Source organism: Mastigoproctus giganteus, chromosome 5, assembly GCF_048544385.1.
Source record: "Mastigoproctus giganteus isolate SK-2022 chromosome 5, ASM4854438v1, whole genome shotgun sequence".
NCBI classification, from domain to species: domain Eukaryota; kingdom Metazoa; phylum Arthropoda; class Arachnida; order Uropygi; family Thelyphonidae; genus Mastigoproctus; species Mastigoproctus giganteus.
Window position 1 is genome coordinate 172,119,973 of NC_143579.1, and position 26,501 is coordinate 172,146,473.

Consider the following 26,501-nt stretch of genomic DNA (forward strand, 5'->3'; position numbering starts at 1 on the left):
GGTCATTTCCTGACCTTCCCACATCCTCCGTATTTGGTGGTGACGGGTTCGAACCCCGGTCTAATCAAGAAGCGTGTGCTACACACTGCTGCTCCTTCCCACCTGGCTACGGAGGCGCCAGAGGTGAACTAAACTCTGGCAGTGAGCTAGATGGTTTTGTAATAACTGAGAGGAAAGTTGAGGAGAAATTGTTGAGGATAAACATAAGAAAGTCACCCAGGGTGGATGGGATCTATCCAGTTATATTAAAGGAGGCAGCAAAGAAAGTAAGCAAACTCCTTAGCTATAATTTTTTGAAAGCTTCCTTGGACTCAGGGGAGGTCCACATGGACTGGAGATTTGCAAATGTGACTCCAATTCAAAAAGGAGGATCAAAGGGCAACAAAAGTAATTATAGACCTGTTAGTTTAACTTCTGTTCCAGGGAAATTAATGGAGGCACTGGTTAAAGAAGCACTGCACGATCATCTAGACAAGACTTCAGTTATAGCTCGGACACAGCATGGGTGTGTTAAGGGGGTCTTGTCTGACCAATTTGATTGGATACTGTGATGTGGTTACAAAGGAACTCGATGCAGGGAATAACTTTAATATCATGTATTTGGATCTTAGAAAGGCTTTTGATACTGTTGCACATGGAATACTGCTGCACAAATTGGAGCAGTGTGGCATTGGAGGCAAATTGCTGCTATGGATAAACGAATGGTTGAGTGGGAGTAGACAGAGAGTGGTAATCAGTGAACACTGCTCTTCGTGGACTAATGTTATTAGTAGAGTCCCCCAGGGTTTCGTGTTGGGCCCATTGTTGTTTTCTGTATTTATAAATGATATTGATGATGGTATATCAGGCTTAATGTTCAAGTTTGCAGATGATACAAAGGTTGGCAGGGTTGTTAATGACACTATTGACAGTACATTGCTGCAACAGGATCTAGAAAAGTTGAGCAGATGGGCTGAGAGGTGGCAAATGAAGTTTACCATTGACAAATGTAAAGTACTACATATGGGAAGCAGAAACCCCCAGAATAACTTATCAACTCTGTGGTACTAAACTGACAGTGGTAGAGAATGAAAAGGACCTGGGGGGGGTAATTGTGCAGGCAGCTATGAAGTTTTCTGAGCATTGCAGGTGGTCTGCAAGAGTAGCTCATGGTGTTTTGTCAATGATATACAGGAATTTTTCTAGCAGGGATAACGAGGTGATTATCCCCTTGTATAGGGCTATGGTCAGACTACACCTTGAGTACTGTAGGGAAGCTTCATTTTAAGAAGGATGTAGAGCAGTTGGAATGAGTAAAGAGAAGAGCAATAAGATTAGTGAATGGAACAAAGGGTTGCTCTTACGAAGAAAGGCTTAAGTTTTGCAGATTATAGTATTTGGAGACTAGGCACCTGCAAGGTGATCTGATTGAGGTGTATAAAGCTTTAAATGGTTTGAGCATGCTCAATGCTGATGGGATTCTTCCTCTTGTTCAGAATAATCACCTGAGAGGGCATAAATTCAAATTGAGGAAAGACAGTTGTAGGATATATGTGCGGACGTTTGCCTTTAGCCAGCCGGTAGTTGATTGGTGCAACAGACTTCCATCTTTTGTTGTGGAAGTTGATAGCCTAAATAAATTTAAGGCTGAGCTGGAAGATAAAACCGGTACAAATGGTGACTCACATCAGCCGTTTCAAATGGATAGCTCTTATGGCAAATAGCATCGATGACAAGATCACGTGATATGAAGGATGCAGTAGCACAAACGTCTACAGACCCGATTCCCAGTCTGAGATGTGTTGAGATCCAAACCGATATTGCCCAAGACACGTACCTTGCCAGAAGTGACAGACATCCTCAGCTACCGGAAATCCAGGACGCCCAGGGACCAGCCCATCTACAGACGATACTCTACATTGTTCAAGATCTATAATGCAAACTATTGAAATGAAGTTGAAGGAATTGTGCAGTCTAATAGCAACCTCCCACCTCCTCAAGTGAGCAAGAGCACCCCTCCCTTATACTTTGTTTCTCAATTGGGATACCATTGAGGGGTCACAGTGTACACCTGAGTAGCATTCATAGTTCTTCTTCAAACCCTTCCAGTCATATAGATTGTCAACTGTACTGAAACCCAGTCTAATCCTAGTCAATCAAAGCTGAACAAAACACCTAGTATAAAGCATATCCATACAGCTCAGAAAGATGCTACACAATTGCAGCTTGGCCGCAACTCATCCTTAAATGATCCCAAACTGAGAATACCACCTGCCCAATCCACAGGCCCCCCAGTCTAAGAATTGTGACAACACCCTCGCTGCCTAATCGGCAGAACACCCTTACAGTTGCAGCCTATAACCTGGGCCGAGATCGTGGTGATAGCCTGATCCCAACAACTTGAATGAATTCTATGACAAAGCCAAAACACATCTCCTCTTCCAGACCCAGAGCAAGCTGTTCCTATTCTATAGGAACATCCAGCACCTCTCAGCTCCAATTAGTAAACACTACGGGAAAGTCTAAAAGCAGCTTATACGTCTCAAAACTGTCCCCGCAGACCACAACTGATGACATCGCTACAGCTTTGAGAGATGAGTGCCAGCTTGATGTTGCAGTCAAACAGCTCCCAGCTAAGCACCAGAACTATGCTTCCTTCAAGCTGGAATGTGACTCTGAACTGTATCACTATCAAACGTCCATCCATATAGCCATATGGAGCCATCATACGCCCCTTTTACAGGAGAACAACATGCCATAATGACAAACTAGGAAATGCAGCTGACTCACCTATAGCTGCAGTAGTGATCATTTCACTGCAGAAGTGGAAGCCCCAGTATGCGCTCACCTGCTTCCCTGCCATCCGAGTCACCTCCGTGTAAATCCTCATGAACGACAACCCCAAAATCTAATCCACCCAACTGAGATGCCTATCAAAACTAGAATCACATCAAGGGCAACAGCACGGCCTCGAAACAACCAAACGACTAGAGGGAAGACAATTAAGAGAGTTCCCTTGACTGCTGTGGTCAAACTACTTGACCAGATTGTCTGCAGTTTAAGGAATAAACTTGAAACCATTGACAAAATTTTGCTATCTAAAGAATTTGATATGTTGTGCCTCACTGAAACCTGGCTGGAATCCGCTGAGGATTACATTGCATCTATGACCTGCAGTGGTTATGGTGGCATGCTCACATCCAGGAATAAAAGAAGGGGAGGGGGGGGGTCATCACTGCTCTACAATCAAGTCATCCTCATCCTTGAGAACAGCACCTCCAGCAACTCAAATGATTACTAAGTGCTCTCTGCACTGCTTAAATTGAAGTTCATGTCCATTGAAGTTGTTGTTATCTACATAATACCCAATCCTACAAAGGAAACAATGCAAGAGGTGACCAACTGGATCCTTCACCACTCCACACCTCACCAATGAAAATTGGCTGTGGAGACTTCAACCTCCCTCCATGTCTAGATCATATGAAAAGATTGATCCTATCACAGCTAAGTGTTGCTAGCCTAACTATAGCCAATGAGGCCCCCACAAGGGGAACAAACCAACTTGATCTGATCCTCACATCAATACCATGTACACTTGATACTACTCAAGATGGGTTTTTATAACTCAGACCATGACCCAATCCTAATACAACTGGAACCACCAATCCCAATTTTTAACGCAAAACAATAGGTGATACGGGGAACAAATTACACTTCCAAATATCTTGATATTTCCAAATGCATTACAGCAGCATCTCTCACCCCATGTTATGTTCTTGAGTCATGTGATACCCTACTAGTGACCGACCCATTAACTAAATGGATTATCACGGTAGCTCAATACGCGGCCTCAAAGACAGTCACAATCATTCCCCACTCTAGAGCATCATGGACCCCACATCTAAACTTTAGCTTTCAATTAAAACAGCAACTCCATAAGCAATGGAAGCAATCTGGTGAAATTAATGATAGGATAGCCTTTTCAAGAGCACGAGCCATTTTCAACTGCCAAAAATCCCAGTCCATCAAGAGCTATTTTGAATGGTTGCTAACAGCGGGAAATATACCATACACAGAAGAAACTAGTTTCTCAGAGCAACTTGACCCCCCAGAGATGGATTGACTTCATTACCCGAGTTGAAGACATTGCAGCATCCAACAATAATTTCGACCACATATTCAGTAGTAGACAGAAATCGCTGACATCCATCACTGTATCTAAACACCAAATCTTAGTAGCCTTGAACTCAACCCCATCCTCTACAGCTATGGGTGCAGATGGAATACCCTAGTTCATGCTGAGATGCCTGGGTTCACATATCATCCAGCCCCTTGTTAGCATCTTCAATGTAGTACTAACCAAACACCTTTTCCCATCTATTTAGTAAGGCCGCACCCGAAAATAAGAATGCCATCGTTACTTCAGACCCATCTCCAATTCCTCATGTCTACTGAAACAGCTAGAAAAAACCCTCCTGCCAACTCTAACGGCTCACATACTTCCAGATGATCCACCACAAATTCATTCATCACTACCAAACAGGTCCATCATTACCAATCTCCTTGTCACCACCCACAGCATCCTTATAGCTTTTGAGAGGAAAGAACTCTGCATACCATACCTTGACATCTTAGTAGCATTTGATCCTGTTCAAGTTCCTGCCCTCCTACGGCTGCTTGAAGACCACTACTCCATAGGTGGGGATGCATTGCATTTCCTCTCATCACTCCTTCAGAACCGTACAATCATACTCCATAATTCTGAAAAAAGCTATGCTAAGCAAATATTTACAGGAGTACCACAAGGGGGGAGGTCCTCTCCAACCTCCTCTTTACTGCCATTATCTCCCCTTTTATAATCCAGAGACCAGATATAAATATATGCTGACGATTTAAAAATACTGACCACCATCCAAACAAATGCAGACCTCAATATGATCACACAGGAAATTAACAGTGTGCTCCTCACACTAGTAGGCTACCTCAAACAATTTGGTCTTAATATCAACTTAGCAAAGTCTGAGTGCATGCTCTGCTCCTTGAAGAAAGAGCCCACAACCATCTCGCCAAAGATTGATGCAGTATCCATACTTCTGAGGCGCCTCCGTAGCCAGGTGGGAAGGAGCAGCAGTGCGTAGCACACGCTTCTTGATTAGACCGGGGTTCGAGCCTGTCACCACCAAATACGGAGGATGCGGAAAGGTCAGGGAATGACCATCGCATATTCCCGGAGCAATATGGCCTTAGTTGCTAATGCTTCTAAAAACCAAATAACAAACAAACAATCCATACTTCTGTTTCATGTCATTTAGATTTGGGTGTGGTTTTTGACACAAAGCTGACATTTAACCATCACATCGAAAACTGATCAGGCGAGCGGCGCACCTGAAATGGAGAGCAAAGCAGCACCTTCATTACATCTCAGACAAGGTTACCGCAACAATATGTCAGGCCCATCGTATACCCCCCCAAACTACTTTATGCCACCAAATATTCCTCTCTCCAGACCGGAATTAGACAATCTTACTATGCAGCTTCAACCTCCCTACTGCCTTATGGGAGATATGAATGCCCATCATTTGTGGGGATCTTCTCTCACAGACAGTAGATCGAAACTTTCCTAGATGATCAACAACTGAATTTACTAAATACCGGATCTCACACTTATATCAGTTTGGCTACAGGTATCACTTCTGCAATAGACTTAACAATATGTTCTCCATCAATTTATCCTAGTATAGAATGGTTCGTATTAAATGATCACTTACAACAGTGATCATTTTTCGATAGTATGTTCCATACAGACACAATCGACTTTTACAGAAGGAACCAGAACAGTATGGAATTTTAAAAAAGCTATTTGGAGTAAATATATGCCATTAATCAAACTGGATAAGCAATTAATAGAAACCCTGCCAATAGATGATGCTCTCTTATATATCAATGATCAACTGCTTCCAAAGCTACAATACCTCAAATAAGTAAGTCAAGGCAGGCACGGTACAACTCTTGGTGGAATGCAGAATGTGCAACAGCAAAAACAAAAAAAGTCTTGCATGGAATAGATTCGGGAAATATCCAACTACCCTCAATTTCGTTGCATATAAAAAAGCCAAAGCTGAAGCGAGGAGAATTCAGAAAAAAGCAAAGAAAAATTCTTGGATCGTGTTTGCTTCCACACTTAGTAGGAACTCGGGTCCTGGTTTGGTGTGGAAAAAAATTCGGATTTTAAGTGGAAAATATCCAAGCACACAATCTCCAATCTTCCATTGGAAAGGGCAGGACGTTTTTGCAACAGACCAGATATCAGAAATTCTGGCTGACTCTTTTGCTTCCATATCAGCAGTTACAAGCTACAGCATTGATTTTCAAAAATATAAAGAGCAAGCTGAGCGGAGTAAGTTGAATTTCTCTACCAAAACATCTCATTCCTATAATCTACCATTTCTAAAAGAGGAATTACTTACAACCATTACAAAATTGACTAATAGCGCACGAGGTCCCGATGGCATTTATTATACTATGATACAACACGTAAACTCTGACTGCCTGGATATCCTACTAGCTTTATATAATAGAATTTTTCTGAACAACCTATATTCATCCATATGGCGGCATGCAATTGTCCTTGCATTTCCCAAATCCGGAAAAGATCCTTCCTATACATATAATTATCGCCTGATTTCACTGACCAGCTGCTTAGGGAAAATCCTTGAACGAATGGTGCATAATAGACTTACGTGGTTGCTGGAAAAAGAGAATGTTTTATCACCCCACCAATTTGGATTTAGGAAAAATAGATCAACACTTGACCTACATGTCAAACTGGAAACAAATATTAGAAACTCATTTATAAGAAAGCAGCATATGGTGATGGTAAATCTAGACCTTGAAAAAGCTTTTGACACAACATGGAGATTCAGAATTCTACGAGATCTATTTCAATTAGGATACAGAGGACACCTTCCACAATTTATAGAAAAATTCCTTGCTGACAGAACATTTCAGGTACAATATAAAGGCTGTTTATCTACAATATATATACAGCAGGAAGGGGTTCTCCAGGGCTCAGTATTAAGTGCAACCCTGTTTGCACTGCGGGTGAACAATATCACAAAGGTTATATCACCATCATTGGAAATATATATGTATGCAGATGATCTTTCCATTTCATTTCAATCACAAAGCATAAACACAATTGAACGACAGCTCCAATTATCCATAAACAAAATAGAAGTATGGACTAAAAATAATGGATATAGAATATCTGAGAAAAAATCAGCTGTTATACACTTTCCATTTCATTTCAATCACAAAGCATAAACACAATTGAACGACAGCTCCAATTATCCATAAACAAAATAGAAGTATGGACTAAAAATAATGGATATAGAATATCTGAGAAAAAATCAGCTGTTATACACTTCTGTAAAATGCGTGGTCTTCATCCTGAACCGGTCTTATACTTATAAAATTGCTCTACCTGTTGTTCAAAATTTCTCCTTCTTGGGCTTAACATTAGATAGAAAACTAAACCTTCATGAACATATACTAAGACTTCGAACTAGTTGCCTCTTAAAACTTAACATCTTGTGCACAGTTCTTCAATGGCCTGGGGAGCCGATAGGTACACATTACTACTATTATATAAAACTTTGTTTGTTATTTGGTTTTTAGGAGCATTAGCAACTAAGGCCATATTGCTCTGGGAATATGTGGTGGTCATTCCCTGACCTTTCCGCATCCTCTGTATTTGGTGGTGAAGGGCTCGAACCCCGGTCTAATCAAGAAGCGTATGCACTGCTGTTCCTTCGCACCTGGCTATGGAGGCGCCTATAAAACTTTGATTAGATCTCGTTTGGATTATGGATCTCCTATATATGCTTCAGCAAGAAGGAGCATCTTATGTCGCCTAGATACCATTCACTATAATGCTCTCTGCATAGCTCTAGGAGCATTTAGAACTTCACCAATTTACAGCCTGTATGCAGATGCTTCGGAACCCCACTGCTCCTTCGACGAGATTATCTGCTGTGCATGTATGCGGCAAAAATATAGTCAGCCATCACATCCAAATTGGTCCATTATTCACGATCCACCATGGACGAGTAATTATGATTGCAAGCCAAATGAAAATAAACCAGTAGGACTGCATCTCAGACACTTAGCTCAAGTTTGGGAAATACATTTCTGTGGTAGATATAAACTCAGAACCTCCTTGGATTCTGACTGTGCCTTTGTCCATGTCACATCTTACAAACAGGAATAAAAAAGAGATCTCTCCAATCGTTATACACAGTTTTGAAAATAGAAACAGTCATCAGATTTACACGGATGGTTCAAAATCGAACAACTCAGTAGGTGCCGCAGTAGTTTTACTGGAATATATTATATCCGTCTCCTTGCCTCATGTTTGCAGTATTTTCACAGCAGAATTATATGCTATTAAACTAGCACTGGATGATATTACCGAGCATCATCTTCTACCTGCTCTAATCTATACTGACTCCCTTAGTGCAGTAGCAACTCTACAGAATAGCAAATATTCCTCAAATTCCTTGATTCAGCATCTCAAAAAAACAACTCAGAGTTTTGCATGTGTCTATCTGTTGGTAGTGTCTATCTGTTGGATTCCCAGCCATGTTAGAATCCCAGAAAATAATCATGCAGACCAAGCTGCAAAAAATCCAGATCTTAATGTACAAGATAACTTTTAGTTTGTAACATTTACGGATTATAGGGATATATTTCGTACCAAATATACTTCCATTTGGAAACAACTTTGGAGGGACCAACCATGCAATAAACTTCTCAGAATAAAAAAAAGATCTATGTTCTACTTTATGCAGCAGAAATCTGGGCGTCGGCAGCACCCACGAACACAAAACCCATCTGGGTAGCAGAGTACTGGCTCCTCAAGTGGGTAACCTACAAATACAGGATACCACCCCAAGCCCATACAACTGAAATGGCTCTGGGAATTCCCAGGCTGCCCTCTCTCATTGAACAACAGAGACTGGTAATCACTATACAGATGTTGACCGGTCTCGTCACATCTCCTTCATTCTGGGATCTCTGTGGCTGGAGGATTCCACCTGCCCAGCTCCAAGCCACCCCAACAATTTGCCCTCTTCACTTACGCCTCCACTTATCAGATCGCTTCCTACCCTACCAGATGCTCGGAAGAATCCAGGGCATTGATGCCGACTTAGAGAAATTTGCCGTTAACCGACACTATAGGAAGAGGATTCTGGATCCCACACATCCCATGCCCTCCAATCACTCAGCATAGACAGAGGGTGTCCTCGAAGCAATCTAGTGACATGCAAATTTACCAGGTTCCCTCCAGTAAGGAATAGTCAACAACTGTCCAGACAGTCTGCAAAATGAAAAGCCTTTTCTTCATTGCATCCAAGCCAACATGCCTTGCACTCACTACTTTAATTCTCCGATTAATTACTGAACATACTGGGAAAGGAGCCAGCAGTGTGTGCATCAACTGTCTCTGTTCATGCTGTTCTCTCCCATGAGCTGCGAAGATGAAAATTGGGACTTTGAAGTGTCATTTTGTTAATTTAATCTAATGTTACTTTACACCAATATTTATTTAATGTAATTTTTATGTCATCTTAATATATTTATGTAACCTAATGCATTATGGAAGTCATTGTATTGTCTTATTAATATCTTTTGTCACTTGATGTTATTTCATTTCATTTGTTTTATGTCCTATATCACTTAATGGCAATTTATTTATTTCTGTAATATATCTGCTTATCATATATCTGCCCTACAGCCAAAAGCCGTGGGTTAACCCCACGCCTTTTGGCTGTGAGGGGACGTTGCAACACGATCCAATCATGCAACTGTCACAATTGAAGGTGGTGCAATAAAAGATTCTCTCTCTCTCTCTAAATTTCATCAGTGCATCCTTTTTTAAATTTGAAATTTTTTGTGGAACAGCTTCCAGTGTTTTTGTTATCATTAAAGGAAAAAAAAAAAAAAAAGAGCAAAAAAAAAAAGAAATTGATGTTTTGTAGCATCAAGTCTATTAGTTTCATTGTAAGAACCTATTAGACCCTATTATGAGAAAAGAAAGACAATTCCTCATAACAGTGCTGAGTGAGCAACAGTATTTAGCCATTGAAAAACAATAAAGGAACACTTCGGGTCACATTCTGGTGAAACTTTGAAAGTGTTCTTTGCAGTAAAGTCTGTTATCAAATGTATATGAGAATTTCCATTGTTATAAACAGAAATTTGCCTAGACATTTCTGATGAGAGCAAATATGCAAGAGTATTTTCTTTGTAACAATCATAATCATTTGGTGGTGTCTAGCAGACAATCTGAACAGAAATCCACAGATAGAAAATTATGAGGTGAAGCTAATGTGAAAGCATTCTGTACCGGTAAAGAGTCTTGTGCTTGAATTTTAATATAAAATGAGTATGCTGTCAGTAAAATTTAATTTCAGTTCCCAAGTTTGAATTTGAAAATATCTGAAAAATTCCCTGCTTATATTTAGCATTTTGAAAGTCAAAAGTTATGGATGTAGGATGGGAAGTGATGATGCAGATTCTCTTTTTATATTCTGCAAGCATTACTCTTATAAACCCATACTCATAATTTGAAAGTTGGGCTTACAAGCATATCTTGAGAGCTTTGGAGGGAGTGGTGTTGGGGGGGGGGGTTAGAGAAAACGGATAAGAGCTGGTCTGTAGCATTGAAAAAAGGTTATTTCCCGGGATGTCAATAATGTTCATATCCTGCAGCTGGAAAAACAAATCATAAAATTGAAATGATGGCACTCAGTGACAGCCTGGAAAAGTAGATAAGCAGATGTGAACAATCCAAGGAAATAGAAGGAATAGTTAAGAATCACTGTGAATTTATTGGAACATGAATTGGTAAGTTATAAAAAAAAATTCAAATATATGTACATTAAAATATTATTATAAATGTTTTAATTAGATAAACCTCTATTGTATTTTTTATCAGATCAAAAGATGAGGAAATAGATTTAGTTCCAGTAAAAGAATTTTATAAAGATGCACCGCAAGAAATTTCAAGACCAGTAAGTTATGTATATAAAATGTTTGGTCAGTGTTTGTTATTATCAGATTTTTATTTTTGATTGTATTTATTCATTTTAAATAATATAGGTGTTTAGATACACCATAGACACTCTTAAGAAACTACAAAGTAGTTGTTGTAGGCATCATTTGCTCTTTCTCATATTGTGCTCTGCCTTCACAACGAGTTGCCATGATATTGCACTAGTTCGAATAAGTAACGTTTCACTAATAGAGAAGGCTATTGTTACTTATTCTCAGTTGAGTACCAGCACCCAGACAGCGCTGTTTCATGGCTATTGGCCAATCATCAGTGAGTGGGCAGGTACCCTGGTATTGCAGACATGACGACCCAGTTGTGAAGTTAATCACACAATATGAGAGATGCCAAGAGGTGTAGATGTCAATATTTAAAATAAATAAATGCACAAGGCATAGTACTTTAAGAGTTTGGTATCTATATAATATAGGTGTTTAGATACACCATAGACACTCTTAAGAAACTACAAAGTAGTTGTTGTAGGCATCATTTGCTCTTTCTCATATTGTGTTCTGCCTTCACAACGAGTTGCCATGATATTGCACTACTTCGAATAAGTAACGCTTCACTAATAGAGAAGGCTATTGTTACTTATTCTCAGTTGAGTACCACCACCCAGACAGCGCTGTTTCATGGCTCTTAAAGTACTATGCCTTGTGCATTTATTTATTTTAAATATTGACATCTACACCTCTTGGCATCTCTCATATTGTGTGATTAACTTCACAACTGGGTCGTCATGTCTGCAATACCAGGGTACCTGCCCACTCACTGATGATTGGCCAATAGCCATGAAACAGCGCTGTCTGGGTGCTGGTACTCAACTGAGAATAAGTAACAATAGCCTTCTCTATTAGTGAAGCGTTACTTATTCGAACTAGTGCAATATCATGGCAACTCGTTGTGAAGGCAGAGCACAATATGAGAAAGAGCAAATGATGCCTACAACAACTACTTTGTAGTTTCTTAAGAGTGTCTATGGTGTATCTAAACACCTATATTATATAGATACCAAACTCTTAAAGTACTATGCCTTGTGCATTTATTTTATTTATTATTATTATATACATTTTGTATTAATGGGCAGAAACTAGAAGTTTCAGGAGTCCATTACTTGAATCAGTTAGAAATATGAAATAAGTTTGCCTTACTTTGCTCCTGATATTGAGGGAGGATCTCATTTCATTTTTAACCCTGGTTTTCTCATTTACCGTATTCAGCTATTGAATATTAGGAACACAAAGCAAGAATCAGCATCTATTTTGTGCAACAGTATCAAATTCCTTCCTGAAATCCAAGTATATGATATCAAAATAATTTTTTGCATTCATCTCCTTTGTGACTATGTCATAGTATCCAATAAAATTGGTCATATAGGACTTCCCTTTAACAAACCCATGCTGTGTCTGAATTATTACTGCAGCCTTGTCTAGCTGATCCTGCAATGCTTCTTTAACCAGTGACTCCATTATTTTCCCTGGTAAAGAAGTCAAACTAACAGTTCTGTAATTACTTGTGTCACCCTTTGATCCCCCTTTCTGAATTGGAGGTACATTTGCACATATCCAGTCCATTTGCACTATTGGTCTGAACAACACGAACTCGATCCTCGACGTGATGTTGAGATCGTTAACCACTCACATAAATATCGGCAATGCTTGTGGCTTGAGGCACTACACGTAGCCAAATATGGAAGTCTTCAACCGGAATATGGGAGTATGCATGTACCCACTTATGGGGGCAACTGTTTTACAACGAAAGCTGGCATACATAGAAAACAGTCATCCAGTAAGTCCACAAAAGTTTTGCTAGGGTTAGTGACCAACTCAAAAGTTCCAATCAATATCAGCAAAGTTATTTGACTATAATATAGTTGACCTTCGAACAAAGCCTGTCTTAAACTGTAGAGCTGAGAGATGTGTAAGAAATAAAAGAATCTTCAGTAATGAAAGTTTTAATAAAGAGAAATGGAGCTAGCAGAAGGTAGCAGTGGCAAGGTTATATTATAAAATTAGGAATGGAGAAAAAATCTTGGTAACAAATATCCAATCAAATATAAGCCAAACAAATTTAAGGTAATGTGGGCATGCAGAAAGGATGGATGAAAGGAAATTAACTAAACAGGTAATCAGAAGAAATGAATGGTAATAGGACCAGATGCAGGCTATAAGGAAGGTGAATTGATGGCATCAAGCAAACATTGGAAAGAAGTCTTACAGGCATAACCAACAATATTAATCATAATAAAGGCAAGAAAGTAGATAATGAATCGTAATAAAGGCAAGAAAGTAAATAATGAATTGTAATAAAGGCAAGAAAATTTAACGACAACCTACACATTTTCAAAAGTCAGTTTTTGAAACAAATAAAAAATAATAGTAATAAATACAAAATGTTAATAATCTGAGTAAACCCTGCACTGTGGGGAGGGGGGAGAAAGAAAGAGAGAGAGAGAGAGACTTCAATCTCCCTCTCCAATAGACAGTTAAGGAGATTTCAGAGAATAGCCTGAAGAGATGATTGACCTCTAATTCCTTAACAACCTAGAACTAAAACTGGTGCTGACATATAATTTTATTTAAGAACCACCTATAGTCCCTTAATTCCTTAGAATGAGGTCCTAATTGTGACCATGATATATGATTGGCTGTAGGAGATTTAAGCCTCTGTCTTGGAGTAATAGAATTTTGACATAATACAAGGAATCTACAGGCTTTTGCCTCACTGGTGGGGGGGGGGGGAGAACCCCAAGTACATAAGAAAATACAAATTATGTGCTTCTGTCCTCATATAGGTAAGTATTCAGTTGACCTTCGAATTGATTCAAACTATTAGCCTCAGCTCCTGAGAGGTGAATTGTTCCAGCAATCAACGTCTTACTGGCTAAAAGAAAACTTCCTACAATCTAATCAAAACCTCAGCTGTGTAATTTGAATTTATGACTTGTAGTTCTGGAATTCTTTATAACAGTGAGAATTCCACTTCATTAATTTTACTAATTCTACTCAGAGCCTCATAAACCTCAATCAGATAACCTATGAGGTGCCTGGTTGCCAAGCTCTGTAGCCCACATAATTGGTGTTTTTCCTCATACGTTCATCTTTCTGCTGATCTCACCATTCGGGTTGCCCATCTTTGGACCCTTTCAAGAAGCCCAATGTCTTTTTTTTTTTCAGATGAGGTCTCCATACTTGAATACAGTATTCCAAATGTGGTCTTACGATTGCCTTATACAGTGGGATTATGACCTCCCTATCTCTACAGGATAATGTTCGATAAATCATCAAGAGGACACCATGGGACTTTCCTGGCTGCCTGTTTACACTGTTCAGAAAAATTCATATCTGCCTGTATTGTAAGTGACAGATCTCTTTCTGTCTCCACTGTTTTCAATTCAGCCCCACCAAGTGTATAATTTATTTTTATGTTGCTATTCCCCAAGTGTAAGACCTTGCATTTAGCAGCATAAAAACATAGCAGTCACTACTCTGACCATCTTTGAACTTTGTTCAAATCATCCTGAAGGAGTGCTGCTTGGTATTGATCATTAATGACTCTGCCAATCTTTATGTCATCTGCAAATTTTTATATTAAACCTTCTATCCCTTTGTCGATGTCATTTATTAAAATGAGAAACAACAGTGGTTCAAGAGCCAAATCTTGAGGGACTCCACTCCTGATGTTACACCAATCTGAAGAATATCTATTGATTACAACCCTCTGCCTTCTTCCCTGCAATCACCCAGCAATCCATCTTAGAATCTTACCAGCAATCCCAACCTGATCAAGCTTATACAGTAACCTCTCATGAAGGACCAAGTCATATGCTTTGCTAAAATTCAAATAAACGATGTTGAAATTGTTCCCTAAATCCAGGTCACGAGTAACTGTGTCAAAATAGCCTACTAACTTAGTTAAACATGATTTTTCCTTAACAAAGTCATGTTGTCTGACCTTCAGAATGCGATATCTATCCAAATGTCTCTGGATAGCACTCTTTATTGCCTCTAAGAATTTTCCTACTACCGAAGTCAGACTAACCGGTCTGTATTTACCAAGGTTCTAAGAGTCTTCACTCTTAGAACTGATTTTATGTATTGGCGATACATTTGCACTTCTCCAAAAGAATGTCCCCTGAGTCCCAAGATGCCCTCATAAAGAGAATAGTCTCAAGAGATAACTGACCTCTAATCTCTTAACACCGTAGAACCAGGTTCTAAAAGTGGTCCTGACATATAATTTTATCAGGAACCTCCTCTAATCTCTTAATCTGTTATCCCTTAATATCTGGTGCCTCCGTAGCCAGGTGGGCAGAAGTGGCAGTGCGTAGCACACGCTTCTTGATTAGACCAGGGTTTGAGCCCGTGACTACCAAATACGGAGGATGCGGAAAGGTCAGGGAATGACCACCACATATCCCCGGGGCAATATGGCCTTAGTTGCTTAAGCTCCTAAAAACCAAATAATAACATAACATAACTGTAGTAATTACACTATTGCAATTATTAAGCTAAGTGATGATTCATCAGAATTGATGATTTATCCGATTTTTTACTTAAGCGTGTTTTGTATTGTTGTATATACACCATTGTGATTTAAGTGATGATTCATCCGAAGTGCTGTGTTGAAGTGTCATGTATGGCAAAATCTGATTATATGCACATTCCGTTTTTGGATTAATTAAATTTGATTAAAAATTGACATTCTGATTGAGATGATATATATTTTTGAAAAATTTATAAAAAAAATGATTTTTTAAGACTGTATGGAAATAATAATTAATGAAGTACATGATTAGATTATCTAATTAAAAACTAATTTATCTCTATTTATTTATTGCTCTTAAGAAATGTGAAATGATGATATTTATTTAAGTATATATTTATAATTAAATTTTCTTTTTAATTATTGTTAATTTAGTGGATAAAAAAAATTACTGCCCCATAATTTGGCAGGTATTAATACACATAATCCAATTTTGTTCTTAGTCAGATTTTTTAATCTAATTTAATTAATCCAAAAACGGAATGTGTGTATAATCGAATTTTTCATGTACTACTGAGTATTTATGAAATCACTCGACTGTGTCCGACGATTGTTGGATTACCAGCCATTCGCCATCCATTTTGTTTTAGTTCTCTGTAAGCTCATGGGGACGGTTGTGTGCGCACGGTTGCAGTTATGTGGTGATATTTTTCTGTTAATTCTTCAATGTGATTATTTTAATACCCCATTATGGATAAGTTTATTTTAAAGCAAAAATGTGAAGTCGAGAACAGCAGTGTATGTAGTGAAAATAATGAATTGCAAAGATCTAATGAAGTTACACTTGTTACTCCTTCATCTGGACCGAATGATGTTGAGAATGTTGTTGGAAAATCTACTAAAACTAAACATAATACCGTAAAATGTTTGAAAGCTGAGACTAAACCCAAATATTGTTATTATGACAAACGTTATGTTAATTATGATTTCATTTCAAACAAGTGTGATCCACCTCTTCCAGTCTGTGTAATATGCAATCAAACTTTGTCTAATAATAGCATGAAGCCCTGTCTATTTGAATGACATCTTGTAACAAATCATGTCAAATTGAAAAATAAAGGTATTGATTTTTTTAAGCACAAAGCTAACTCTATAATGAAAAATCAAAACGTTATTCAAAGTTTTACCCAAACTTCGAATTCTAAAGATGCTTTAGAAACATCTTACAAGGCGTACACTCATCGTATCTAGTTCTTTAATTATCGCTGATAAAATGCTAGACAAAAAGTGTTCAAATATATTAAAAAGCATATCAATTTCTGGTACTACTGTAGATCGCCGAATTTGTGAAATGGCACAAGATGTAATTCTGCAAACTGTTGAAAAGATCAAACTAGATAAAAGATTATCAATGCAAATCGATGAGTCTACAGACATTTCAAACAATGCCCAGCTTATTGTGTTTGTCCGCTGTTTTGATGTTGAAATTGGTGCTATTAAGGAAGACATACTGGGTTGTAAACGGATGCCAGAACATACAAAGGGAAAAGATATTTTTCAAACTTTGGACAATTTTGTGAGATGAATTAGGACTCCACTGGGAATGGCGTATCATTACACAGATGGAGCGGCCTCAATGACTGGACAAAAAAGCGGTCTTATTGCAAGTATACTGGATAGATCCAATCCACCCCAAGTGCCTTTCTTGAAGATAAACACAAGAAAGGCACTTGGGGTGGATGGGATCTATCCAGTTATATTAAAGGAGGCAGCAAAGGAAGTAAGCAAACCCTTAGCCATAATTATGAGAGTTTCCTTGGACTCAGGGGAGGTACCCATAGACTGGAGATGTGCAAATGTGACCTCAATTCACAAAGGAGGATAAAAGGCTGACACAAGTATTTATAGACCTGTGAGTTTAACTTCTGTTCCAGGAAAATTAATGGAGGCACTGGTTAAAGGGCACCTCCATAGCCAGGTGGGAAGGAGCAGCAGTGCGTAGCACACACTTCTTGATTAGACCGGGGTTCGAGACTGTCACCACCAAATACGGAGGATGCGGAAAGGTCAGGGAATGACCACCGCATATCCCGGAGCAATATGGCCTTAGTTGCTAATGCTCCTAAAAAACCAAAATAACAAACAACTGGTTAAAGAAGCACTGCAGGATAATCTAGACAAGACTTCAGTTATAGCTCGGCCACAGCATGGTTTTGTTAAGGGAAAGTCTTGCCTAGCCAATTTCGCCTCCGTAGCCAGGTGGGAAGGAGCAGCAGTGCGTAGCACACGTTTCTTGATTAGACCGGGGTTCGAGCCCGTCACCACCAAATACGGAGGATGCGGGAAGGTCAGGGAATGACCACCGCATATCATGGAGCAATATGGCCTTAGTTGCTAATGCTCCTAAAATGCAAATAACAAACAAACCTAGCCAATTTGATTGGATACTATGATGCAGTCACAAAAGAACTGGATGCAGGGAATTACTTTGATATTATATATTTGGATCTTAGAAAGGCTTTTGATACACATGGAAGACTGCTGCACAAATTGGAGCAGTGTGGCATTGGAGGCAAATTGCTGCTATGGATAAAGGGATGGTTGAGTGGGAGAAGACAGAGCGTGGTAATCGATGGCCACTGCTCATCGTGGACTAATGTTATTAGTGGAGTCCCTCAGGGTTCAGTGTTGGGTCCATTATTGTTTTCTGTATTTATAAATGATATTGATGATGGTATATCAAGCTTAATGTCCAAGTTTGCAGACGATACAAAAGTTAGTAGGGTTGTTAAGGACACTACTGATGCTATGCTGCTGCAACAGGATCTGGAAAGGTTGAGCAGATGGGCTGAGAGGTGGCAAATGAAGTTTAACATTGACAAATATAAAGTACTACATATGGGAAACAGCAACCCCAGAGCAACGTATCAACTCTGTGGTACTACACTGACAGTGGTAGAGAATGAAAAGGACCTGGGGGTAATTGTGCAGGCAGATATGAAGTTCTCTGAGCAGTGCAGATGGGCTGCAAGAGTAGCTCATGGTATCTTGTCAATGATATACAGGAATTTTTCTAGCAGGGATAAGGAAGTGATTATTCCCTTGTATAAGGCAATGGTCAGGCCACACCTAGAGTACTGTATACAGGTCTGGAGGCCTCATTTCAAGAAGGATGTAGAGCTGCTGGAACGAGTACAGAGAAGGGCAACAAGATTAGTGAATGGAACAAAGGGTTGCTCTTATGAAGAAAGGCTTAAGTTTTGCAAATTATAGTGTCTGGAGACTAGGCACCGGCAAGGTGATCTGATAGTGGTGTGTAAAGCCTTGAATGGTTTGAGCATGCTCAATGCCGATGGGATTCTTCCTCTTGCTCAGAATAATCACCTGAGAGGGCATAAATTCAGATTGAGGAAAGACAGATGTAGAATAGATGTGTGGAAATTTGCCTTTAGCCAGCGGGTAGTTAGTTGGTGGTACAGACTTCCATCCCTTGTTGTGGAAGTTGATAGCCTAAATAAATTTAAGGCTCAGCTGGACAGGTATTTCGAATGAACGGAGGGATGAATTGGAAGTGTTGTTTTTTTTTTTTTTTTTTGGCTGATGCTGCATAAGCTTGCTTTCTTGCATCATATGCCTCTGCTAATGAAAACAATCCTGACTTCAGCTGGCTGCATTGTATTATTCATAGACAAAGTTTGGCTGCAAAATACATGCAACTCCAGAGTTGCATGAAGTAATGAGTGTCACTATTAAGGTAGTCAATTTGATCAAGTCTTGAGCACTAAATTCATAGCTTTTTTAATGCAATGTGCAAAGAGATGTTCAGCACACCCTCACCTATTGTTGCATACCAAGGTGAGGTGGCTCTCCCGAGGACGTGTTTTAACACACCTGTTTGAACTGAGGGAGGAAGTGAAGTGCTTTCTAGAAAAAATAAAATCTATATATCCAACTTTGAAAGCATCGAGTGGCTTCCACAACACAGTTACCTTGCAGATATTTTCAGCAAGATAAACAAACTTAATCTCCAACTTCAAGGATTCAACAGTAATATTTTGAAGACGCATAGTAAAATAAAAGGTTTCTATAATAAATTATTGTTGTGGGCAAAATGTATCATGGATGGAAATATCGCAGCTTTTCCGAATCTTAATGAATTCACTGTTCAGAATGGAGTTCCCATAAGTGTCAGTGTGACTAAAATAATTAAATGTCACTTGATGCATCTCAGTGAAGCCTTCACACAATATTTTCTGCATATCAAGAACGAAAAAAAAAAATATACAATTGGGTATTAAATCCTTTTGTCACAGCCAATGCCATAACTGCTGACATGCCAGTCAATTTAAAAGAGAGTTTGTTAGAAATTGCAGCGGATAACTCATTGAAAACAATTTTTGAAAGCCTGACAATATGTGATTTTTTTGTCCAAAACTCGAAAACAGTTCAAAGAAATTAGCAATGAAGCTCTTTCAAAGCTTCTCATATTTCCCTCAACTTATTTGTGTGAACAGGGCTTCTCTGCCTTGACGTCAATAAAAGTTGAGGACAAAAACTGTTTGAATTCAGAGTCAGCGATCATTCTTGCCCTAACTTCTGCTAAATATTTGTTATTTATAATGAGAATGAATGTCTGTATTTTGACAATTTGTTGCGCCACACAAAACATGTGCATGAAAGGGGTCTTGTCATCTGTTTTACTATATAAGTACAAAAAAAGTTAACTCACTGTAAGCACTTATAATTCAAGTGTAGAGTTTTACTTGTAGTAAAATGTAGTAGATATACATATATGGGGTTACAAAAATATGAACATGGTTCTTTGGAGGTACATGAACAAAAAAGGTTGAGAAACACTGCCTTAAAATGAGGTCCTAATTGTGATCATGACATATGATTGGCTGCAGGAGACTGTAACCTCTATCTTAGAGTAACTTGTCACTTTTTATAAATAGAGATTAATAATCATCCTGTGGTTTAGTGTGTGGAATGATGATGTAATAATGACTGTATTTCTGGTATTTGTTGTTTCTTTGTTAACATTTGATCTATTAATATTGATCAATTTAACTAAATTAGTTAAAGATTAAGTAATACTCAAAAAAATTAAAGAAATAATTATACTTGGTATAGTTGTATTACTCACCTTTCATGTTGTATTACTCACCTTTCATGTTGTCTGTACAGGCACTGAAAAAGTGGCACATGTACCATGCAATATCTGAGTATTATCTGTATTCCATTAAGAAATTACAGACTACATTTGCTTAGAATTTGCGACTTACCTATGCATCTTGCCATTAATTGAACAACTTTGTGGAAGACCAAAAAGATTATCAATTTTGATATAAATTCTTCAGTTTTCAACAACTTCATATTTCAGGAACTTGCAGTTAAATTGCATCATTGCTTCATATGTTATATACAAAGTATAACATAAATGGCACCAACAGTAATGTTGCTATAATTTATCTTTTATTAGGAAATAACAGAAGCTGATTCACACCACTTAACTTTGGCTCGGCTAGAATGGGAATTGGAACAAAGAAAAAGGTGCACATTTTATAGTAATTTATTTTAATTTTTAAATAGTAGTAATTCATTTTACTAGATGGCATAGTATTTCTTTCTTTTCAATACAGAACGTTGGCTTATTTTTCTGGTCTTTGTGTTTTGTTTTATTTTGTATGATCAGTATTCATTTTGAAATAAAATTTAAAGTTTTCTGTTTCAGTTAAGTATTTAACTTAATTGAAATTAAGTTAAATACTTAATTTCAAGTATTTTTTAATTTTTGGTATTAAGGTATTTGGACTCACTATATTAAGTCCCTTGGTACTTAATATACTGAGAGCAGCAATTCAACAAATCACTCTGTTAGAGTGATTTGTTGAATTGCTGCTCAAAGTATTACCAGACTTAGGGCAATGTGGAATACAGAATAGCTAGGGATAACTGTACAGTTCTCTGAGAAATTCAGATAAGCTGCTAAAACTGGTCATTAGGATTCTGTTGATACAGGAGTTAGCATTAGTAGAGGCATTTGATGCAAGAAAGCAAGCTTATGCAGCATCAGCCAAAAAAAAAAAAAAAAAACACCCACTTCCACTTCACCCCTCTGTTCGTTCAAAATACCTGTCCAGCTGAGCCTTAAACTTATTTAGGCTATCAACCTCCACCACAAGGGATGGAAGTCTGTTCCACCAACCAACCACCCGCTGGCTAAAGGCAAATTTCTGCACGTCTATCCTACATCTGTCTTTCCTCAATTTGAATTTATGCCCTCTCAGGTGATTCTTCTGAGCTAGAGGAAGAATCCCATCAGCATTGAGCATGCTCAGACCATTCAAGGCTTTATACACCTCTATCAGATCACCTCGCTGGTGCCTAGTCTCCAGACACTGTAATTTGTAAAACTTAAGCCTTTCTTCGTAAGAGCACCCCTTTGTTCCATTCACTAATCTTGTTGCCCTTCTCTGTACTTGTTCCAGCAGCTCTACATCCTTCTTGAAATGAGGCCTCCAGACCTGTATACAGTACTCTAGGTGTGGCCTGACCATTGCCTTATACAAGGGAATAATTACTTCCTTATCCCTGCTGGAAAAATTCCTGTATGTCATTGACAATACTCCATGAGCTACTCTTGTAGCCCGTCTGCACTGCTCAGAGAACTTCATATCTGCCTGCACAACCACCCCCAAGTCCCTTTCATTCTCTACCACTGTCAGTGTAGTACCACAGAGTTGATACGTTGCTCTGGGGTTGCTGTTTCCCATGTGTAGCACTTTACATTTGTCAATGTTAAACTTCATTTGCCACCTCTCAGCCCATCTGCTCAACCTTTCCAGATCCTGTTGCAGTAGCATAGTATCAGTAGTGTCCTTGACAACCCTGCCAACCTTTGTATCGTCTGCAAACTTGGACATTAAGCTTGATGTACCATCATCAATATCATTTATAAATACAGAAAACAATAATGGACCCAACACTGAACCCTGAGGGACTCCACTAATAACATTAGTCCACGATGAGCAGTGTCCATTGATTACCACTCTCTGTCTTCTCCCCTTCAACCACCCCTTTATCCATAGCAGCAATTTGCCTCCAATGTCACACTGCTCCAATTTGTGTAGCAGTCTTCCATGTGCAACAGTATCAAAAGCCTTTCTAAGGTCCAAGTATATAATATCAAAGTTATTCCCTGCATCCAGTTCTTTTGTGACTGCATCATAGTATCCAATCAAATTGGTCAGGCAAGACTTCCCCTTAACAAAACCATGCTGTGTCCGAGCTATAACTGAAGCCTTGTCTAAATGATCCTGCAGTGCTTCTTTAACCAGTGCCTCCATTAATTTTCCTGGAACAGAAGTTAAGCTCACAGGTCTATAATTACTTGTGTCAGCCTTTGATCCTCCTTTGTGAATTGGGTTCACATTTGCACATTTCCAGTCTATGGGTACCTCCCCTGAGTCCAAGGAAGCTCTCATAATTATGGCTAAGGGTTTGCTTACTTCCTTTGCTGCCTCCTTTAACATAACTGGATAGATCCCATCCACCCCGGGTGCCTTTCTTGTGTTTATCTTCAACAGTTTCTCCTCCACTTTACTCCCAGTTATTTCAAGATTGTAGCTTACTACTAGAATTGAATACACCTCTGGCATTCCCCTCGCTGAATAACTCCTCATGTGTGAATGTCGATGCAAAATATTCATTTAGTTTGTTAGCTACCTGAGCAGGATCATCAACAGTTGACCCATCAATATCAAGTGGACCAATCTGATTCATCCCCTTCCTTCTAGAGTTTACGTAAGTAAAGAACTCTTTGCTGTTTTTCTTTGCATCCCTTGCCAAGGATTTCTCGTAATCTGCCTTCGCCTGCCTAACCTCCTTTGTAACTTGGTTGCATATCAACTTGTATCTATCATAGGCTTCTGTGTCATGTGTTAATTTGTAAGTATCCCATGCATTTTTCTTCTCTGCCATATGCCTCATTAGTTCATCTGACATCCATTTTCTGACATCCAAGATAAGTTCTTTGAATGCTTCCCATTTTGAATTTGCTGTTGGTAACATCATCAGTTGGTCCCACCGTATAGAATTTAAATACTGTCTCAGTCCATCGTAGTCGCCTTTACGGAAGCAATAACCCTTCCCTTTACCCCTAATGGTAGTTACCTCTTTGAGTAAATCCCACTTCAGCACACTGTGATCACTGCCACCTAGTGGTTCATTTATCTGCAGATTCTTAATGCATGAAGAATCACTGCTGATAATCAAATCCAGAGTATTATTCCCTCTAGTTGCCTCCCGAACATGCTGATGTAGAAAACAATCATCCAATAAATCCACAAAAGCCTTGCTGGTGTGTGAGTGACCAACCCACAAATTCCAGTCAATATCTGGGAAATTAAAATCCCCCATTATAAGACTCTCTTATATACCCCATTATATACCTTCATTGATATCATTGATAATTACACAAAACAATAATGGGCCCAGCAACGAACCCTGGAGGTCTCCACTAATATCATTAGTCCATGTAGAGCGGTGTCCATTTATTACCACTCTCTGCCGTCTCCCACTCAATCATTCCTTTATCCATTGAAGCAACTTGCCATTAATGCCATACCATTCTAATTTGTACAGCAGTCTTCCATATGCAGCAGTATCAAAAGCTTTCCTGAAATCCAAGTATATGATATCAAAATTATTTTTTGCATCTAGTTCCTTTGTGACCACATCATAGTATCCAATCGAATTGGTCAGAAAGACTTCCCCTTAACAAACCCATGTTGTGTCTGAACTATTACTGCAGTCTTGTCTAGGAGATTCTGTATCACTACTTTAACCATTATTTTCCCCAGAACAGAAGTTAAACTAACAGGTCTATAATTATTTGTGTCACCCTTTGAAACCCCTTTGTGAATTGGGGATACATTTGCACATGTTCAATCCCTGGAGATCTCCCCTGAATCTAAGGATGCTCTCATAATTATGGCTATGGGTTTGCTAACTTCCCTTGCTGCCTCCTTCAATAAAACCAGATAGATTCCATCCACCTCAGGTTCCTTTTTTATGTTTAACTTGAACAATTTCTCCTCCACTTTGCTCTCAGTTATTACAAAATCACTTAGCTCCCTGTTAGAGTTTGATAAACATCTGGCATTCCCTTCCTTCAATAACTGAGATTATTTTGCATCTACATTCACACTCTTCATGTGTGAATGTAGATGCAAAATACTCATTGTTTATCAGCTACTTGAGCAGGATCATCAATAGTCAAACCATCAATGTTAAGTGGACCAATCTGATTCAACCCCTTCCTTCTAGTGTTTACATAAGTAAAGAACTCTTTGCTGTTTTTCTTTGCATCCTTTGCCAAAGATTTTTCGTAATCTGCCTTTGCCTGCCTAACCTCCTTTGTGGCATGATTACTGACTAGCTTATATCTGCCGCAGTCTTCTGTGTCGCCTGATACTTTATGTGCATCCCATGCATTTTTTTTCTCTGCCATGAGCCTCATTAATTCATCTGACATCCATTGAGGCCTGAACCTTGAACAGTATTTCTTAATTGGTATGAAAAACCTAGTAGCCTCCAAGATTAAGTCCCTGCAGGCTTCCCATTTAGAATTCGCTGTTAGTAACATCAGTTGAGACCACTGTAGAAAGCAAAAAACCCTTCCCTTTACTCTTGATGGTAGTTACATCTTTAAGTAAATTCCACATCAGTACATTGTGATCACTGTCACCTAGTGGTTTCTTTATTTGCAAATTCTTACTCCCCAAATTTTAATTCTGCACTGCTTATATCTGTATGACACCACGTCTCTGTTATCCCAACAATATCTGCCTTTGATGTGTCAATCAGCAATTCAAATTCAGCAAATTTATTTTCTATACTTCTAGCATTTGTGTACATGCAAGTATACATGCACCTGTTCTTACTATTAATTACCCTAACACAGCCCATGTATTTATTTGGCAGCAGCTCTTGAAATCCCCATCAACTTGCTCTCTAGGCTGCTGCTCATTACAATAGAAGCAGTGCAAGAATCACTTTCGCCTCTGCCTGCAGCTACTGTTAAACTTTTAGTCTGTGAATCCCCCAAGCTAACAGTTTACCGACCCACCTAGCACTGCCTCGATAGCATCAGCAAATATTCTTGCACCCTTTCTGTTTAAGTGTATCCCATCCCTGTAGAAGCACTCTCTCTCCCCTGTTAGCAAGCACAGATCGCACTGAAAAAAATTCTACCCCGTGAGCCTTGCACAATCTCTCCAGGGCCGAGTTGATTGACAAGGCTCTCATCATATACGCCCTCCTATCGTGTCTGGGAAGAATTGCATAGACTTTCAAATTTAATCCTAACTCGCAACTTTTTTTCAGCATTGACCTGTTCTTGTTAAGTAAATCTGCAGATCTCTTACTCTTAAGTTCATTAGTGCCAACGTGTGCAACAATATCATCTTTTGTGCCCTTAAAAGATTATATCTACCCTACAACTTCATCAACTTTCGCCCCTGGCAGACATACCCTGCTCCTGTTCCACTTATCCTTTTTCGCATAATATATTCCCTGTCTCCCTGACAATATAGTCACCAACAATAACTACTTCCTGTGTGACCAGCGCATTCTGCCTTGGAGAGATTGCCGTTGTGTTGCCTGATGCACAGGAGTGAGCTCTGGCTTTGAGTTGTGCTTATCTACAGGCTAGCCTGAACCTGTGGCCTTAGTACATTAGGTGCAGAAGAGAATAGAAACAGAATCATGTTTTTCACTCATCTTGGTTGACAGATGCATTCTGTACTGACAAAGCACATTTTATATTGAATGAAACAGTGAACACTTGTAACTGTTGCATTTGGCTTTCAGATCACACACTTTGAGAAAGCCCCTCTCCATTCTCCAAAAGTGACGTTAT

General features: G+C 38.9%; 1 protein-coding gene across 2 annotated transcripts in view; it reads left to right on the forward strand.

The window, feature by feature from the left end:
* thoc5 (THO complex subunit 5) overlaps nucleotides 1-26,501 on the forward strand; it is a 388,780-nt gene that overhangs the window by 109,404 nt on the left and 252,875 nt on the right. For both annotated transcript variants that reach the window (XM_090373524.1, XM_090373522.1), the window contains exons 5-6: nucleotides 10,979-11,054; nucleotides 21,060-21,130. In XM_090373524.1, the coding sequence (XP_090229650.1) occupies nucleotides 10,979-11,054; nucleotides 21,060-21,130 (147 nt within the window). The remainder of the gene's footprint in view (nucleotides 1-10,978; nucleotides 11,055-21,059; nucleotides 21,131-26,501) is intronic.